General features: G+C 48.0%; 1 protein-coding gene across 24 annotated transcripts in view; it reads left to right on the top strand.

Annotated features, from left to right (window-relative positions):
• ADARB1 (adenosine deaminase RNA specific B1) overlaps window positions 1-20,045 on the top strand; it is a 139,445-nt gene that overhangs the window by 67,720 nt on the left and 51,680 nt on the right. For 4 of the 24 annotated variants that reach the window (XM_015132728.3, XM_002803104.4, XM_015132726.3 and 1 more), the window contains exon 1: window positions 8,009-8,337. The exons of the other annotated variants lie outside the window; for them this stretch is intronic. In XM_015132728.3, the coding sequence (XP_014988214.3) occupies window positions 8,238-8,337 (100 nt within the window). In that variant the 5' untranslated portion in view covers window positions 8,009-8,237. Of the gene's footprint in view, window positions 1-8,008; window positions 8,338-20,045 lie in introns of those variants that run through there. 24 annotated transcript variants of the gene reach the window in all.

Here is a 20,045-nt window from a genome sequence, read left to right as displayed (position 1 = left end):
TGTAAATAATGAGTAAATTACTCTCAAAGAGATTTTAGAATTCTAATAAACTCATTTTTTTCCCTTCTTATAAGAGTAGAAAAATGCTTTTAAGAGTTTTCCTAAATTAATATTCTGGGAACATTAAATTTGAGAACTTTACTCTGAGGACATAGATAAAAATAAAATTAATTAGATACCAGGAATGTCAGATACTAAATGGTGTATGGCTATTTGTGACATTCTCCTAGAATTAAACAGTTATTAACTTGCAAAGACATGGCAGCTGAAGTCAGAAATTGATGAACTTTTAAAGTTGGGAAAAAAGAGCTTTAAGGTATCTTATTAAAATTGTAAACTGTCAGTTTAATCATCATAGAAACCATACGTGATACAGTGAATCATTGCTATTCTGCTGTGAGTTTCTGGATTCTCATGAATCAGACATTCTATTTTTATGTTTCTCTTAAATAATCCTAAAGGTAGAAAGAAGAAATGAGAAGAAAAAGGAAGAGAACCATAGATACGTTGTGAGGGCATTACTTCAGCTCTGGTAACTTCATGTGAAATGACTGCAGAATGAATTAATAAGCAGGAAGAGAGCCAGTGCCCCCCTAGGGCACCTTTCCACTTGCTGGCACACAGATTTACCACAGTTAGGGCACGGTTTGTCTTGTCATGCCGGGAGAGTCTACATTACTCTGACTTTCAAGAAACCAAAAAATACGCATTTTTGATGTTAGGAAGATTTACTCTGCATTGGGCTCTGTCATTTGATGAGGAAAAAACCAAATGATCTCTTTATGAAAATGAAGGCAAAATATATGTAAATACCATTTTAATCTAACTTTTTATATGAATGCAGAACAAATATCAAACAGGATTTATACAGTGTGATAGTCAGGAAACTAGCATGCTTTTGTGTTTTATAGACGAGTCTAAAAGGATGTATTGTTAAACCAAGAAGGTCTTGAGAACTGTTCTGTCTCCTTTGTGCCCACAGAATTGTAGCATGTGGAGGTGACCAAGGAACCAGAACCCAAGAGGCCTCTGCCACTGAAAGGAGACTTTTATTACTTGCGTTTCCTAGAGGAGGGGCACTCGCTCCAAGCAGGCCCACGGGGCACAGTGGTGTCAGTCAAGGGGCAGAAAGGAGCCACAGGAAAGCCCAGGACAGAGCCTGAGTGGGGTTTCCCCTGAGCGGGAAAGGCAGGGCAGGGCACCGGTGTAGGACTGGCTGGTGTGAACAGTTCCAGTGGGCCTTAGGCTGTAGGAAAGATCACTAGCTGCCTGCTACCAGGCCCTTGGGTGATTTAGGGCAGGCGGGAAGTTAGCTAAGGGAGGTGGGTAGAGCCGACCACCCTCCTGGAACCCTGTGCTGCTCTAAGCCCTGGGAGGGCCAGTCTCTCCCTGTGTCTGTAAGGCCCACAAATGCCAGAGCATTAGGAATAAGAAAATGTACTTAATAGAATCGGTCCTGTGAGGACTGGATGCCTAACTGACAAATACAGAATCTGAGAAAGCACAGAACAACTGCCTTCGTTGACAAGGTGGCGCGCAGAGCCCAAGATGGGCGCACAGCGGGGGATGCCGGCAGGATCTCTTAACAAGCTTACCATGGTATCTTTCACAATGTTAACTGTAATCCCAGATTAATTTTTAATGACAGCATATCTCTTGAGATTGTGCTTTTAGCGTATTTTCACTTAAAGTCATATCTCATTTAGTAGACCTGCCAGATTCCTGAAAAGTTACACACAAACCAGCTGACATGACCTTTGCCAGGCATGTTCACCACATTCTCACTGAGCCGTGGACTCCTCACTAGGAGCCTTTACCTGTGGCCAGATAGCTGTTGTCACTGCCCGTGGTGGGGTTACGGTTTCACACTTACCTGATCCATTCTGCCGGGATTTTACAGTATGGGTGTTGAGGTATACTTTGCAAGTTGTTTCTTGAATATACTTTTCTGAATTGTGGCTTGCCGTAAGTTTTGGTCTTTTAAGGTAAGGGTTACAATGCAGATGGGGAAATTATACTTTTCTCATTTCAAGGAAAACAATAATCATGCGTTATGTATCAGTTGGGAAACGGGATGATAGGAAGTTGCAAGGCAACCTGGTTTCCTCTGGACTGGGACTCTCCGAGGGCTGTGTCCTGGTAGAGCCGGCAGGACACAGAATACCACCGGCCTCCGTGGGAGTGGCCTGGCCTCTTGGCCACCTCTTTCCATGAATGTGGTTCGTGTGGGGGTAAACTAGAGAGACTAAAGCCTGCTGTTGAGCTCAGCTTCCTGTAGAAACCAAATCAAATGAAAACCCTGACCCAGCGGGAGAAGGCAGAGAGTTGGACTTTTGAAAACGTGAGTGTGTCCAGCAACCAGGCAGCAACAGTCCTCGTTTTTACCCAACTTCTATAAGCACTTTATTTCTCCAGAATAATTTCATCATAAAGAATCCAGAGTTCAGACAGCTCTTTACCATCTGTCTTTTCCTTTTTTCTTACCCTATGATTGGCTTGATCTGGACTGCCTAAAACCATGACAATATTAAGTGCTTTCTCCTGGATAAAAATTTTGGCTTCTTCTCTAGAAGTTCTGGCTCTTCTCAAATTGTTTCTTCTTTGGTTCGTCTTCTGTCCCTGTTAGGAGACCCCTGGGGCCTCGGCTGGAGACACAATGCAGCTAGTCCCAGCAGCCACTGTGCTTGGGCCTGGCCAGCCCCTCCTCAGGGGCCACGGCACTGCTCACCTGGTGACTAGCTCTTCTTAGCCAGGTCTGTTCATGGCTCTGGTGTTTTTGAGCTTCTGGCTAGTCCTCAGTTTCTCAGACCTGGCTAATCACAGTGTGGAGTCATTTTTCATGACTGTGCACCTCACTCGTTTGATGCATGGCAAGGGAATAATTAAATTAATAAACCTACAGAAACTTCCACTTACAGTTTTCAAATACAGTAAGTGAATTTCTACTATAAAATAGGTCAAAAGAGGTTTCATTGTTTCTTATTTGAAATAATTAAAGAACATTTATGTTTCCCTTTTGTGGTTTCTTGGTTCTAATCCTGTGGGTTGCTTTTGACTTCCTCTGTTGGAGATATGCTGTGCATCCGTATTTAACAGGAGATCCCGAACTCCCAGCAGGGAGCTAGGCACAGATGTGTGCACAGATGCATGCTTAGGTAAGGATTTTGTGCAAGGCGACTCGTAATGTGAAACTGTAAAACGTGCTACCTTAGACTGCAGAGGGAAGGGGATGATTTGATGTTTTCCACACGCCTCTTTTACCAAAATGGGTCATCTTATCTGTCTCAGACCAGGCCTCCTGGGGGCACAGGAACAACACAGCTGCAGTGAAGGAGGGGCTCCTGCAGCTGGACTGGCCCTAGAGCTGTGAGTTGTGCCCTGCATGTTGCTCAGCGCGTTCTGCGGTTGCCCTGGCCTTGGTCCCCCATCTCACTGTGATAGCCATGCAGGTCAGCAACCGTGAACCTTCCTGGCTCTCACACTGCCCCTGGCACCTGTCTCTGTTTCTGCTCCCAGCATCCTCTCAGCTTCTTTTCTGAGCCCCACGCAGCAGTTCCTGCTCTACCACCACCACTTCTCCTCTGTCACCAAGAGAGGGCAAGAGTCTGTAGAGCCTGTGCCAACTGTCTGGTGAGGCTTCGTCGAGCGATGGGCAGGGCATTGCGGTACAGCCCTCCTGAACTCACCACACCAGAGGCCTGTCGGCATCACTGTCAGAAATAGACGACCTCCTCTCCCAGCCCCTGTCACAAGCTAAGCGTCTGTGAGAATGGAGGCTCTGCTTCCCAGGAGAGCCTGCCCCAGACGTGGGGGCAGCCTTTGCAGACAGCTTCTGTCCCACCCACCTCCTCCTTGGTTTTCACTCCTTTATGCCCTCAGGGACCTGCCCATAGGTTCCCAAGCCCTCAGGACCATGGCAGCCTCTGTGAGGGTATGAGCTGGGTAAAAGGAATTAAGGTGGAGTCACAGCTACCAGTGGCTGATTGCCCATGGGTGTCAGGCCGACCCTAAGTGCCCCACTGCTAGTTCACTGTCCCATGACAGCCCCAGTATTGTGAGCATTGAAGGAAAGAATCCGGACAGGTGGCGGAGGCTCCCACCTGATGACACCAAGGCTCCTGCCTTAGCACTAGGGCCTGGACTCCCCTTTGCTGTAATGCCATAAAGTATGTCAGGAAGGTTTGCCCATGACCTGGTGGAGAGAGGAGAGATGTGACAAAGTGACTCCGGCCTGTGTGAACTGCCCACAGGGGAAGGTTGGAGGAGTCGGTTTGTGAAAAATCAGGGCTCTGAGAGCACTGGAGCTGGTGATGAGTTCTGCGGCAGTCGAGAAGTAGAGCAGATCTGAGCTCCCGGCTCCTCACAGGCATCACAGATGCATTCGCCAGCAGCTGGGCTCGGCTTTGCTCTAACATCCGTCCGTCCTCTGGGAGCGTTGTTTCTCTCTCCCTGGCTGCCCAGCCCAGCTCCCTGGCCTGGTGAGATCTCTGCATCGTTTCTCCTCCCCAGCTTCTCTCTCCACCCATGCCACCATGGGAGAGTTTAGGCCGTCTCATCCCTGACTGGCCTGAGGTAGGGCTGTGACTATCCCCTGTTCCCTCTCTCCTGTCTTCCTCACCTGTCCCCACATTATCAGTCCACCTTCCTTACCGCTGGATGCAAACCTGCAGACTCTCCATGGCTTTCCGGATGGAGTTCAAAGACATCACCTCAGCGTGAAAGGCCCTTTCAGGTCTGGCCCTGCACAACCCAGACACCCGCATGTTCCTGGGTACAACAACATGGGCCCCCGGGCAGCTTGCCATGATGCGTCAGCCTCTGCTGGCTCCTGATGTGGCCTCTGTTCCTGTCTTAGGCCCCTGTTCCTCCCAGCAGGCTCCCCACTTGCCTTATTCTATCTCAGAAGCTCATCCTGACACCAGCTCTGTCCTTTGGAGCAGAAATCCATTGCAGCTGCACCATGCATGCTGATGAGTTGCTGGCCGTCTCCTTGTACACAGCATCTGGGCGCACTCGGGTGGCCCTGCTGTCCCTGGGCCTGTCCCTGACACTGGCAGTGGTTAGAGCACCAGAGTTCAAATGGGGGCCACATATCATGTCTAAATCTTTCAGAGTTTTAAGTCAAGCCAGCGCACTATTGATACAATACGTTATGTCGTCTTCGGCAAATACATCTTCAAGATGGAAAAAATATGTGGAGAGCTATGGTTTTTATATGAATTAATGTTGGCAAAATATCAAAGACCACTGAATTTAACTGCTACTGTGCATATCTGGGTGTTCTGTTCAGATGCCACTCATGTTTGAATGAGTAACAGATCAAGACATGATTGATGAATAGGTGCATATGTTTCCCATAACATTGATTATTTTGTTTTTATTTCTGCAAATCACTAATTATGTTTTATATTAAGCATTTTCAGATAATGCTTGTTCTATTGGTGTTCATGGCTTAATGCAGGGCCAGCACATGGCAGCCTACAGCCTGTTTTTGTGCAGCGTTTACATTTTTTAAAGAGTTGTTAAAAAATAAAATAGTGCATCAGAGACATGTGGCCATGAAGTCTAAAGTACTTACTCTCTGGCCCTTTACAGAAAATGTTTGCTACCACTTGATCTAAAGGATTAAAAAATAAAGCATGTCATTGGGCCAGGTGTGGTGGCTCACGCCTGTAATCCCAGCACTTTGGGAGGCCAAGGAGGGCGGATCACCTGAGGTCGGGAGTTCAAGACCAGCCTGACCAACATGGTGAAACCCCATCTCTACTAAAAATACAAAATAAGTTAGCCAGACGTGGTGGCGCACGCTACTCGGAAGGCCAAGGCAGAAGAATCGCTTGAATCCAGAAGGCAGAGGCTGCAGTGAGCTGAGATCCCGGCACTGCACTCCAGCCTAGGCAACAGAGCAAAACTCTGTCTCAAACAAGCAAAAAACCAAAAATGTCATTGAATTTGAAGTATACAAAATTTGAATATGTTTCTATCAAAAATTTGAATTTAAGTAAATAACAAAGCAAAAATTACAATTTTTTGTGTTTTCAGAAAATTATTTTTTCTAAATTATTAAAAGTTACATAAAGTAGTTAATGTGAAATGTTTAAATCAAAATTGTTTAAAGCTGAGTTTTAAATTTAATAATTTGAAAATTTAGTTAAATCATATTAATAATTTTTTAAGAAATGAAACTATTGATAATTCTGATGTCTGACATCTCTCTGATTGCTGACATGGAGCCTGAGTCTTACGGTGTTTTGAGGGCCTCCAGCTAAATTGGGGTTCCAGTGCCAGAGTGGCTGGCAGCCCCGCCCTAATGATGAGTGAAGGGGCTGGGCGTGCTGTTTCCAGTGCTTTCATGAGATGCTGCTTTGCCTGGCGGACGGCCTGATGTCTTGTTGTTCCACCTGTGACCAGGGGGTCCCTCTTGAATTGTGTGTGTACTGACAGATGCCCTGGTGGCTCTTGTCTGATCCATGTCCAGGTTATTCCTGCCTGATCGTCACTCGTGCCAGGAGCCCGACACAAATTCAGGCACAAATTCAGCACACCACACAATGGGAAGCATGTTCAAAGATTTTTACTTACAGGTCCTGAGCAGGGAGGGTGCCGTGAGTCACGAGGGCAGTCCTCTGTCCCTGGGTCACGCAAGGCAGGAACAAAGAGTCAGGCAGAGAGAGAGAGCACTGCAGCCAACCAGCAGAGCAAATAAGGGAGTAGAGTGGGGTCACTTGAAGTGTGTGGGCAGGTGCCTGAGTGAAAGATGCCTCTCGGTTCTCATCTCTGGTACTGGCTTGGGCCACTTGGGTGTGGTGTAGAACTAGAAAGTGTCAAGGCTGGCTGAACTCTGCTGCTAGTAGGAGAAAGTGCAGCTCATATTCCAGATAGATGCTGAGACAATAGAAAATGAAAAGAATTCACTATGCTTAAGCAGAGTATGTCTGGACACACACAAGTTTAAAAGTAATAAGAATTGCTTAATATGGCATAATTTCCTCAGGTGCCATATACAGTTGTCACCAACATTGCACTAATTCGTGTGTACCTTTGGAATAATGAATTAGAAAGTGGATGCCGGTCGTTATTGGGAAAAGGTACTTTGTTACACGAGACAGTAATCGCATTGTGCCAAGAGAAAGAATCTGACTAGTTAATTTGTCTTTTTTGTCTTTTGCCTGTGAGTGCTTCTTCTACTTGCCTCCTCCCCATAATCGGACTCCTCCCAAGACAGCCTAATCTTCAGGGCATTTGGATGCAGCTGCCTTTTGTTCCAGAGACACAGGCCATCTCAGGGGAAGCATCTCCCTGGGGCCTGAACAGCATTTTTCTGGACAAGAAGGGGCTGAAGGCTGTGGGTTCTGCTGTGCCAGCCCTAAATGCTGGCTCCCGAGCAGCAGAGGCACCAAGTGCTGTATGATGTGCATGTGTGATGCGTGTCCCTGCTCGCCCCAGGCTGGTCATGGTACTGTGCTAGTCACAGGCTGGCAGTGCTGATCAAACCAGGCACAGCGGAAAATGGGAAGATGTTGGTGTTGGCCCCTCTCTTGGCTGCGCGTCATTCACCTGGGCCATGAGCCGTGCCCCTGCTCTGCAGTAATGAACAAGGCAGGTCAGCGTTGGTGGGAGACAGAGTTAAGAGAGGAGAAGGAGCGCTCTCTGGGGGCGAGGGGATCCGTTTGTCAGTGGCCTGCAGTTTCCTGTCCCAGGGATTTCACTGGTGACATCCTGACCACTCAGCTGCACTTTCCGTGGAGCTGTTTTCATCAGCTGGCATCTGCTGAGCCCCTGCATTGCGTTGTGTGGTAGCCTGTTACTTTTTGCAGTTTTATTTTCTACACTGTACTCTCTTATTTATAGATTTTTTGTATCAGGATTTCCATTTAAACAGGACTTTGGTGTGTTTGCTGTGGGAGATTTGTTTCCCTAGGAAGATTCATGCTGTCATTCTCTCCCTTCTGCTCGTGTTGTTTTGTCCGTGACTGCACTGAAGGGTTAACTGTCACATGTCATCCTCTGGGTGGTGTGCTCTGAAGTCATTATGGAGTTTGGGCCCCTTCAGCCTAGTTCTGCCTAACTGCAGCGTGATGAATGGGCCCGAGGCAGAGGAGGAGGCTCCCTGGTCGGCAGGGGCTGCTGTTGTCGCAGCTGCCGGCACACTGAAGTGAGTCGCTGTGCTGCTGCCCCGAGTGACTGAGGGACAGAATGAGGCTGGGGCCGGCTGGCACTGGCATTGGCGTGTCTGCATGGCGTCGTCCACCACTGGGCCTTTGCACATGGGGACCTTTTTCAGCGTCATGGGGCGTCGGTATAAAAGGAGGCGCAAGAAGCGCTCTGAGAGGAAAGGTAATTCATTTAGTTTTTATTCTTCAATGTGAAGCATTAGTGTTTAATGCAGTACAGAAGTGTTTTCCAGGATAGATGACTTTGTGAATTAATCTTGCTGATGCCAGTTACTTCCTATTTTCCCTTTTTAAGTGCCTTTTTTGTTGTTGGCATTTTATAGAATTTTAGATAGGGGCACTTAAAAAGGAAGATTCCAAAACATGTCTGTAAACATGAATAGAAATCATTTAGCTTCAGAGTCTGGAGTGTGTCTTTGGAAAGATATTTATAAAACCCTGAAGTTTGTAGCTTTGAGCCACAGAAAGGTTTTTCTCCCAGAGATAGATGCTTATATGAGATTTCCTTTGCCGCACTCTTCGTTAATGACTTTTCTACATTAAAACTGTTCTTCATGCTGCAGAAAGCAAGGCTGTAGCAACCATTGTGAAAATATTTCCCCTTTAAAAGAATGGAGAACAAATTCCTTACATTCTGCACTCCAGGATAATACCAGTTTTTAATTCAACTTAATGTTTTAAGTTGTTAAAATCTAGATTATTTTTTCTCAAAACCAGATTCAAAAGTTGTCCATGACTATACACATCACAAGCTACTGGTTTTTGGACGTGAACTGCTGCTTTAAAAGCTGTTGATTTTTTTTTCTCTTTGTATAATATGAAATAATTAATAGAAAATGCCTTAGTGAAAAGATGTATCTAGCCCGGAGAACAGCTGAAGACAGGTGTGATCAGTGCCTCTGCCTCTGTGTCTTGTGGCCACCCCCTTAGTGTCCCCTTCCCGACAGGACCGGAGCACAGCCTTTCACCACCACAGGGCCTTCGGGACATTCTGTGGCAGGAGATGGCTGTCTCTTGAGGAAATAAAATTAACCTCGGTTTTTTGGTGTGGCTTCCTAAAAAGAAGAAGAACAGATGCATCTCAAAGTCAGCAGTCGTGTAACAGTGCCTTGCTAATATAACAAGGACGACAGCACCTCATGGAAGTCTGTGTCTGGAGTGGGTAACCCCTGACCCTGGGCCCTCTTTGCACCGCGCTGCCAGCTGCTTGTGTCCAGGGCTGGGGATACGACACCCTCGATGCTTTCCCGGACTGACGGGCGGTCTCAGTACAGCCAGTCTGTGCGGCCCCCTCTGCCCTCACCTCAAGAAGTCACAGCATTGGCCTGTTTTTGTTTCCTCAGTTAAGCTTTAGAAATGGAGATGTCACTAAGATAGGCAATAGGGGGTAAAACAAATGTACAGGCAAAAACTAAAGGACATTTTTACCAAATACCCTCAATTTAGCATTACCACCCCTTTTCCCATGGACACTCATCACTAATCATTTAAGTTGGGAAAAATATTGAGAAGTACAAGAATAACTCTGTCGTCATTCTTTTGGAATTTACTGTGATTCAAGCTTAAAATGTCTTTTTCATGCATTCCATAATCTCATTCTGCAGTGGGAAAACCACTCTCAAGTATGTTACATTTTCAGACCAAGGTTATAAGAAATTGAGAGGGTTATAAGATGTGACAATGAAGCCCACATATAAAATGACTTGTATTCCTTGGTCATTCCTATGAGTAAGTTCATTGTGAGTGTTATTAAACAGTATCACGTTATGTGTTAGTTCTTGCTGTTGATATTTTATAATATGCATTATCTTTGAAACTAATAAAAATACCTTTGAAAATTACGGATATTATTAAGATTGGCCATCACATTTATACCAAACTGGCAAAGTTTTATAAGATGTAAAATATAGTCTTTTATACTGTATATTTTTAAGATATGGTAAGTCATGTGTGTTACATGGTTTTGTTTTGTTTTGTTTTTTTCTAAGACTGGTATAATGTACACCTTTTAAAATGTAATTCTTTGATGAAAACAATGTAGTAGCAAGTTACTGGTTTTAGTTGGCTTCAGTGGCAATATAATTTCAGTGATTTTTTTCATCACTCCTGAATTATCCATGCAGTTACTCCCTTCCACAGGGCAAATAATTGACTGTTGACTGTGTGTGAGCCTCAGATGGATTAGCTTAATCATCAGGAAAATAGGACTAAAGAATAATGTGCCATTTAAATAGCAGCCAGAGCCCCCATCAAGCAGACACTGCCACCCTGGCAGATGCTGCCAGCACGAGACCTGGGAGAGGTCTGGGAGCCACAGGGCAGGATTCTGGGGAGCAGTTAGTGCCCATATATGAGGCGCTTCCTGCACCCAGCCAGTGTCCAGTGACTGCTGCTGTAGCCTCATTCACTCACAGCACTCCTCATTCACTCACAGCACTGCTGCTAAGTTGATGGCCAGTGGGAGGGCAGAGAGGTGGGAACACAGAGGCAGTCCTTCACTCCCCACCCCGCTGCTGTCTGAATAGCATCCTATATTTCCAGATGTATTTCTCACTGAGTATTTTGTTTGTCTCCCATGTGATAACATCCTTATCTGTGCTTAGTCATGTGTGTACATGTGAAGACCACTGTCCTCTGGCAGCAGTTCTGAACTGTGTTTTAGTCTGAGGCTGGACTCCCCCATGTTTCCAGAATAGAGGTGAACAGGGTGTGGGGACCTCTGTGGAGATGGAGGTCCCAACCTAGAGAGGCCTGCTCCCCCTGAGTACTTCTGGAGGAGAAGCCCTGAGACTCCTGACCTTCACCCTTCACAGAGTGAGGAGAGCCAGCTGGCCATGGGGAGGAAGCAGGCAGCTATCATGCCAGCCTCCTTCTCTGGTGCCAGCCATAACTCTTACCTTGCAAAGAGAGCAATTCTTTGTGAGATGCAGAGCATGGTAGCACCTGGAGGTATAGGATGGGATGGCATTTATCCACCCATCCATATACCAGTCCATCCATTATCCATCTACTCACTTTAGTCCATCCATCTATCCATCAACCTATCATCCATCTATTCACTCATTTACCCATCTACCCACCCATCCATCATCCATCCACTCACCCATCCATCCACCCATCTACCCACCCATCCAACATCCATCCGTCCATCTAGTCATCCATCTATCTGAGCATCTACCCATCACCCATCTATTCATCAGTCCACCCACCCACCCATCATCACCCATCATCACCCATCACCCATCATCCATCATCCATTCATCCATCCATCCACCCACCCACCCATCCATCATCACCCATCACCCAGCATCCATCGTCCATTCATCCATCCATCCACCCATCCACCCACCCAGCCATCATCACCCATCATCCATTCATCCATCCATCCATCCATCCATCCATCCATCCATCCATCCACCCACCCACCCACCCATCATCACCAATCATCTATCATCCATTCATCCATATACCCACCCATCATCACCCATCATCTGTCATCCATCCATCTACCCACCCATCATCATCCATAATCTGTCATCCATCCATCCATCCATCCATCCATCCATCCATCCATCCACCTACCCACCCATCATCACCCATTATCCAATATCCATCTATCCATCTACCCACCCACCCATCATCACCCACTACCCATCATCCATCATCCATCCGCCCATCCATCCGTCCACCGACCCATCATCCCCCATTACCCATCATCCATCCCCCCACCCACCCATGCCTCATCACCCATCACCCATCATCCATTCATTCATTCAACCATCCATCTACCCACCCACCCACCCATCATCACCCATTACCCATTATCAATCATCCATCCACCCACCCACCCACCCATCATCACCTATCATCCATCCATCCATCCATCCACCCACCCACCCACCCATCATCACCCATTACCCATTATCAATCATCCATCCACCCACCCACCCTCCCATTATCACCCGTCACCCATCATCACCCATCACCCATCATCCATTATCCATTCACCCATCCATCCATCCACCCACCCACCCGTCATCACCCATTACCCATCATCCATCATCCATCCACTCATCCACCCACCCATCATCACCCATCATCACCCATCATCTGTCATCCATCATCCACCCACCCACCCATCATCACCCATCATCCATCCATCCAGCCAGCCACCTACCCATCATCATCCATTACCCATCATCCATCATCCACCCACCCACCCATCATCCCCCATCATCCATCATCCATCATCCATCCACCCACCCACCCATCATCACTCATTACCCATCATCCATCACCCACGCACCCACCCATCATCACCCATCATCCATCATCCATTCATCCATCCATTCATCCATCCATCCATCCACCCACCCACCCATCATCACCCATCATCCTTCACCCATCATCCATCCATCCATCCACCCACCCACCCATCATCACCCATCATATGTTATTCTTTCACCCACCCACCCACCCATCATCACCCGTCATCTATCCATTCACCCACCCACCTGTCATCACCCATCACCCATTCATCCATCCATGCATTCACCCACCCACCCATCATCACCCATCATCTATCATCCATTCATCCATCTACCCACCCATCATTACCCATCATCTATCATCATCCATCCATCCATCCATCCATCCATCCATCCATCCATCCATCGATCCATCTATCCACCCACTCATAATCACCCATCATCTGTCATCTGTCCATCTACCCACCCATCATCATCCATCAACCATCATCTGTCATCCATCCATCTACCCACCCACCCATAATCACCCATCATCTATCAACCATCCATCCACCCACCCATCATCACCCATCACCCATCATCCATCCACCCACCCACCCACCCACCCATCATCACCCATCCATCCACCCACCCATCATCACACATTACCCATCATCCATCCACCCACCCATCACCCATCAGCCATCATCTGTCATCCATTCATCCATCCACCGCCCCCCACCCACTCCTCCATCAATCCATTGTTCTGTTTATCCAACAAGTACCCATTACCCCCTTCTGCATGCTGGCACCAGGGGGTTGGACATGCTTAGGGGGTAACGGGATGGCAGTAGCAGGGGGAAGCCACAGCTTTCAGGCTTGAGGTTTGTTCTGGAATGGGCCACCTGAAATCCCACTAGGTGCATGAAGAGGGTGGAGTTAGGTGATTTGTCACTGCTGCACTATATGTGTAGTAGTGGGAAGGGATATTCCCCAGTATCTGGTGAGAATGGAAGACACCATTCTCTAGCAGTGTCTGCCAGGAGAGGGGCCCAAGTAAGGAAGGTTGAACCCCCAGTGGACAGCAGCGTTATGGATAGAGGGCCCAGATCTCCTAGAACCTGTTGTAATGGCTGTGTGTGTACCTTTCACTACATTTGTGCTGATGGGCCTCGCAGCACAAAAAAGACTCTGCTGCCTGGGCAGAAGCTCCTCTCATCTACAGGGTGCAGTTTAAGCACAGGCACGTACACTCTAGGTTAACAGTTGAAATTCTGAAGCAAGCGTATAGAAGTAGGTTTGTGAAATGCACTTGAAATACTATGGAAATTGGATCCAAAGCAAATCATAACAGTGCCAATTCTTAGTGCAATTATAAGTGTTAATATTGGAAATAAAGTTTACATTGTTGTCTTTTTTTCCCTTTGATTCCAGAAAATTACAATTTTCAAATAAGCAGGAACTTACTTAGGTTGTGTCAAGTAGAGCAAAGTGGACAGTCTTTCAAATGCATTGCTGCTGCGTGTGCACTGTGAAGGACAGAGCACCTTCAGGAAGGCAGGGCCCTCTGAAGTTTGTGCTCTCACGCGCTGACTCTGAGCTGTGATTTTGTTGCTGAGTGTCTGCCTCAGCAGTTCATGTAGCTTTCTAAAGCTTACCGTTGGTTAGGCATGCTGGACTGAGGCGGGAAACGAGTGCGTGGATCAGTGTGGCTCTGTACATGTGAACGCGTATGGACATACATGCATAGGGTTGGGGGAACGGGGGACAGGGACAAGAAGGGCCAGGGCCTGTGACCACATCAGAAGCAAGGGTGATGCTCTGTGGCACAGCTGGCCCTCGAAGTCACTCAGTGACCTAGGCTTCTTCCATCCTGGAAGAAGCTCTGTTCTCTAACAGAAGGTTCTGGAGTCACCTTGGCAGTTGCTTCTAGTCCAGTAATAGATAGGGGAGAAAGAATACAGGGAAGCACGCAGGAAGCTGTGTGAGTTGGACTAGATGCAGTGGCACATGCCACAAATTGCACAGAACCCCCACGGGAAGTGAGCCTGGGTCCTTGCCCATCACCTCTTTCCAGCTGGTGTCCAGACCTCGGGGTGATCCCTGGTTGTTGCTTCATTGGTCTGGTATGGCTCGTCGTGGGCCGGCAGCCTGGGAGCCATGCAGCGACAGGGGAACCGCAATAAAATACACTTATTCAGGAGAGGAGGTGGAAGGGCCCAGCCTGGCCCTGTCTTGCCAGCTTCCTGCACCCTGCACAGCAGGGAGCGTCCTCATTCTCCAGACCCTGATTCTTCTCGGTGGGGGAAAGGTCAGGGGGGGACTCCTTTGTCTGTCGTTCTCTCAGCCACTGGCTTCATCCTTTGGGGGTTCTTTCTGATCATTGCCTTCAGAGCCCCATCTGAAGAGGGTGTCAGTGTAGAACACAGTGAGTCAGAATGTGGAAGCAAATGGAACCATCTGGAAGTTTTGCTCTAGGCCTTATAAAACACATAATTTGTTAGGTGTGAAATATATAGTATGTGTAGTAGTGATAATAGGATGGAATAAATGCCTTAGATTTGCAAAATTATGTCAGAGAGTTTAGGGATCTTTGGTCCTGTACCAGTGACATCATTTTGTGGCTCTTGGGGATTTGGGGAGGGACCTCCCTGAAGCCACTGTGCAGCAGCCTCGTGCTCAGGGCTCACAGGTCCCATATGTGTTTCCCCCACTTCCTCCACCAAAGCTGAGCTGTCCTACCTTCCTCACATCCCCACATCCCGCAGGTGTCCCTCTGCTTAGCAGCTATTTATTCTGCCTGTATTTGGGCCAATTGCATAGGCTGTCTGAGACCTGACAGTATGCTGGAATGTACAGGGCATACAGTGTTTTGTGTAATATCATGGGAAAGCATGCAGTTCTTTCGGTTGATGGTGGTTACAGATAAGACTGCAGAGACAGCTCGTGGTGGGTTGGAGTGTGGCTCAGTCTCCCATGGGTCTGCTCCCCTTCCAGACTGCATGTGGAATTCTGCATAGAGTAAAGCATATTCGGGTATGTAGGAGGAAGGCTTAGAATAAAATTTAGCTTTTTTTCTTATGGAAGCAGTACATGTTCATTGTAAGAATTAGGAAACATAGATACAAAATAAACTTTATGAAAAAACTTTATGAAAAAGGTGATCATCTGCATTAGTCTGTTTTTGCACTGCTTAAATAAAGACTGAGTAATTTATAAAGGTAAGAGGTTTAATTGATTCACAGTTCCACATGGCTGCAGAGGCCTCACAATCATGATGGAAGATGGAGGGACAAAGGGACGTCTTACATGGCAGCCAGCAAAGAGAGAAAGGAGAACCAAGTGAAAGGGGGAAACTCCTTTTAAAAACGTCAGATCTCATGGGCCTTCTTCACTACCATGAGAACAGTATGGGGGAAATTGCGCCCGTGACTCAATTATCTCCCACTGGGTCCCTCCCGCACGTGTGGGAACTGTGAGAGCTACAGTTCAAGATGAGATTTGGGTGGGGACACAGCCAAACCATATCATCATCCTTGAAGCTAAATCTTTGAATGGGAGCAAAGCCATAATAATTTTCTTCCAATTCCTAGTACTAGAATTAGATTTAGAAGTGTTTAAGGCTTTGTATTTTTGTGTTGTTATGACCAGGAGCTCAGTAATGCCTAACTTCTGCCTTGGAGGATGATGTGAGTGTGCAAGAGGGGTGGTCACATCCTTCCAACTTCATTCCTGGTATCCAACGGGAGGCGAATAGCCTCCTTTGCACCTCTTAGCCACCATAGTCCTCTCACATTGCCAGCTCCTTCTGACTTTTGGGGTTGTTTTACCCTCTGGACAGCAGTGTGAACAAGGTATGTCAGGCCAAGGGGGCTGCTCCCCATGGGAGGCCTGGCCGTGTTGGCTTCCAAGAGGCCAGATGGATGCTGCTCACCATAGAAAGTGACCCTTTTCCCTGGTCCTGAGCCAACCTGTCACTTCCATGCTGTGTCACTTTGACAACTATCTTTGCTTTCTACAGAATGAAAGGAAACTTTCAAAAGTCAACATATTAAAGCTTGTTTGCATTTATTCTTTTATGAATTTTGCTCACATTTTGTCTACCGCTTTTTAAATTGGTTGTTTGTCTTTATATTATCGATCATAGTAGGCTGCTGGAAGGTTGACCACAGAAACCTGGTTCTAACTTTCAGGGAGGTCACCGTGTCTGCCTCCATTCAGGCCCATCGGGAAGGGGCTGCCTTCTGTCAAGGCACATGCTCCAGGTCCCTTAGATGGAAGGAAAACACATGGTCTTTATCCAGTGGACTCAGGGTGCAGGTAACTGGACAGATTAACCTTCATCATTTTCACAGATCCCCGTAGAGCTGGACTAAAGGAGGTGGGAGATCCCTGCCGGGAGCCGCTGCAGTGGGAGGGCTTACAGACGTTCGCATAGCCTCTTTCTATTTGGTTGTTTAACTCTCGTTAAAAGGAGTGGCTTTCAGCCCTCTTGCTTACTGTCTTGCAGCGTGTGTGTGTGCACATGTTCCATGCACATTTGTAACTCTCCCCATGCTCTCTGATTCAGCTTTGTTCCCGTAGAGTTGCCCCAGCAGTGCTTTGCCGTGATGATTGTGTGTTTTAAAATACTTCCAGTTGCTTACTTCTGTTTAGTTATCTCAGTGCTAAATATTGTTAATTAATTAAATATAAGCAGCATGTTCTAGATTTTATATCTTCCTGGATGTAAATCTTCCTGGATATGACTTCCACTCATAACATTATGGATTTTTATTGTAAACAAGGTAGAATTTTATTTGCCACCTAATCATTTCATCATGGTGAGTGTCCTCCTTACAGAGCGTATACTGAATTTGGGTTTTACTCCTGTTTTGTTCATTTCCACAAGTTGAACTCTGTGTTATTATCCCATTTTCTGTTAGGGTCATTGTGTTGTTAAGTAATCAACTTGCACAGAAGGTGTGCACTTAGAAGGTTAACAGAAAACAAGTTAAAACATGACTGAAAATATATTTCTGTAAGAATTACTGTAGTTCTCCTGAGAGTATAAATAGCCAGGGTTTTAAAGATCTGCCTTATAGGATTTATACTGCAAATAACTTGGCAGGATTAATTGGCCTGCATTTGCTTGCTGTAGTCAGTACCATCTAGTGTTTTAGTCAATATCAGTTTTTAGTGTGGATGAAGCTGGTGATGGCAGCTGCAGCCTGTCTGGAGTTGCTGCTGCCATGTGTCAGCTGCAGCGGGGGAGGCTGGGGCTCTGTGCTCCATGGAGTTGGTGGGAGCCGGGAACAGGTGGAAGCCCCACCCCCCTGCAAGTTGGAGGAGCAGGAGCCCCGCCATCCTGGGCACAGCTGCAGCCACCCATTAGCAGCTGTGGACCCAGGCATCCCTGCACTCACCAGGGCCCAGGAAGCCCCCCTGCCCCGACAGGCTCAGAAGTGCCTGCTCCCACTGCCTGGTCTCTCCCTGCTCCCAGCACCTGCTCCAATTTCAGAGCAAAGTTGTGGCCGAGCCGGGGCACTGTCACAACCTGGCTGGGAGTGTGTTCGCTCAGGGCAGTGTTGACATGCCAGCACCCTGCTGCCTCGGCCCCCTCCAGACTTTGGGCACTGAGGAGCATGAGAGGGAGGCCATTGTGGGACTGAGGGCAGCAGAGTGCAAGCCTTGCAGGTGCCCCTCGGCAGGAACAGCCTGGGTGCCGTGTGCACTGTGGATGGCAGGATAATGGTGGCGGGAGGCAGACAAACTCCTGGGAAGAAAGGGGAGGGTCCCTGGTGAAACTCTACCTTCAGCTCACAGAGGGCTTGAGGCCTGGGGACCAGGCTGCCGGTTCCGCAGACCAGAGTGAGAACTTATGGTGCTTTTTCCCGGCCCACCCATGGCTGCCCATGGACCAATCAGCACACACTTTCTCTCCTCTGAAGCCCATAAAAACCCCCGGACTCAGCCAGACTCGGGCAGAAGAAGGGACGACCTGCTTGTGGAGAAGAGCTACCCACTGTGAGTCTCTCTGAGTCGTTCTGTCACTCAGTGAAGCACCTCTTTGCATTGCTCACCTTCCACTTGTCCATGCACCTCTTTCTTCCTGGACACGGGAGAAGAACTTGGGATCTGCTGAATGGCAGGGCTGAAAGAGCTGTAACAGAAACAGGGCTGAAACACACCCTTTGCTTGCCACGTTGCAAGCAACAAGGAGAGAGAGAGTTGCAAGCAACCCTTCAGGGAGCCCAGACCTAGGAGCTCCCTGAGCCAGGGCGGTGATGCCCTCATTGGGGCCCTGCAGTTCCTGGTGTTTCCAGGCTTCTGGGTACCACCATGTTCCCTGGTTTCAGCCATGAAAGCTATGTGTGGTATGCCTGGTTCAGCTGCAGCCTTGCAGGGAGCCAGTGCCCATGCCAGTGCCTGGAGCTGCCCACTCTGCCACAGCCAGTGTGCCTGGCTGTACACAATGGCTGGACCCCACGTCCACTCACTCACACATCCCTTCCCGCTCCATGCCTGGCTCACCCTTGGTAGGCATGGGATCCAAGCCGGAAGTGTGAACCGAGCGCAGCCTGCCATGCTGTGTGGGCAGAATAAGCCCAGCAGGCCCAAGCAAAACTCGGGTAAAGGCGCCACCAGTGACAGAGGTTTCTGGCCAGAAAAATGATACCCTGAGGATCCTGTGACACTAGGCTCTGATTTACCAAAAAGAGCCACACCTGACTAGGGACATGGGGAAGCAGGGGCATGCAGGTCTGTCCACAAAAGCCCCACTCCTTGCTTTAGGGACAGTAGCTGATGCCCATGAGTGCTCCTTTATGCAGGTGCTGTGCTGGTGCTGAATCACCAGGGCTTGCCCTGCCTGTAGAACCACCACCAAGAAGGTGTGAGAGAGTCTCAGCTCACAGCACCAGACACTTCAGACCCAGGTTGGAGAGCTCGAGGGCCTGAAACAGGCTCCAGGAAGATGTGAGTCTCAACTCACAGCACCAGACACTTCAGACCCAGATGTGAGTCTTAACTCACAGCACCGGACACTTCAGACCCAGGTCGGAGAGCTCGAGGGCCTGAAACAGGCTCAGTCCCAGACTCTCGCCCAGTGCTCCCTCGCCCGCTCGTCCAGCTGTCGTTCTGCAGACTGCAGGCTGGTCAGAGGCTTCCCATCCAGAGTGACCCAGCAAGGTGTTCCTGTTTCTTAGAAGAGGACAATCATAGCTGCATGGGAAAACAGTTGTTAATGAGGATTGTACTAAGTAGATCCCTTTCACATCAATAGTAACCAATTTAAAGCCCTTTCATTTACAAATGTTTCTGATTTAAGGACTTAGAGGTTAGTTCCTATGCAATCAAGTTTAGATGTGTTTTGGAGAAAGTGGATACAGCCCACGTGGTCCCAAAAGGCAACAGGGCACAGGTAACATTCCCTGGCTGTGATTAGTTAGTTGAGGACACCACAACTGGAAGCATCCACGATCTTCCTCACAGGAAGCACCCGACTGAGAGCTGTGGATGCTGAGGATGAGGCTTAAGTCTGCCCTAGCAGAGCTCAGGGCCTGGTGGGAAAAGCAGGGTGGTCAGGCCATGGGGGGAGTGAGCAGAGAGGGGTAACCAACTCTGCACAAGGAGCCAGGAATCC

Source organism: Macaca mulatta, chromosome 3 (genome assembly GCF_049350105.2).
Source record: "Macaca mulatta isolate MMU2019108-1 chromosome 3, T2T-MMU8v2.0, whole genome shotgun sequence".
Classification (NCBI taxonomy): Eukaryota; Metazoa; Chordata; class Mammalia; order Primates; family Cercopithecidae; genus Macaca; species Macaca mulatta.
Note: the sequence above shows the minus strand (reverse complement) of the source record. Positions and strands in the feature narration are given on the sequence as shown.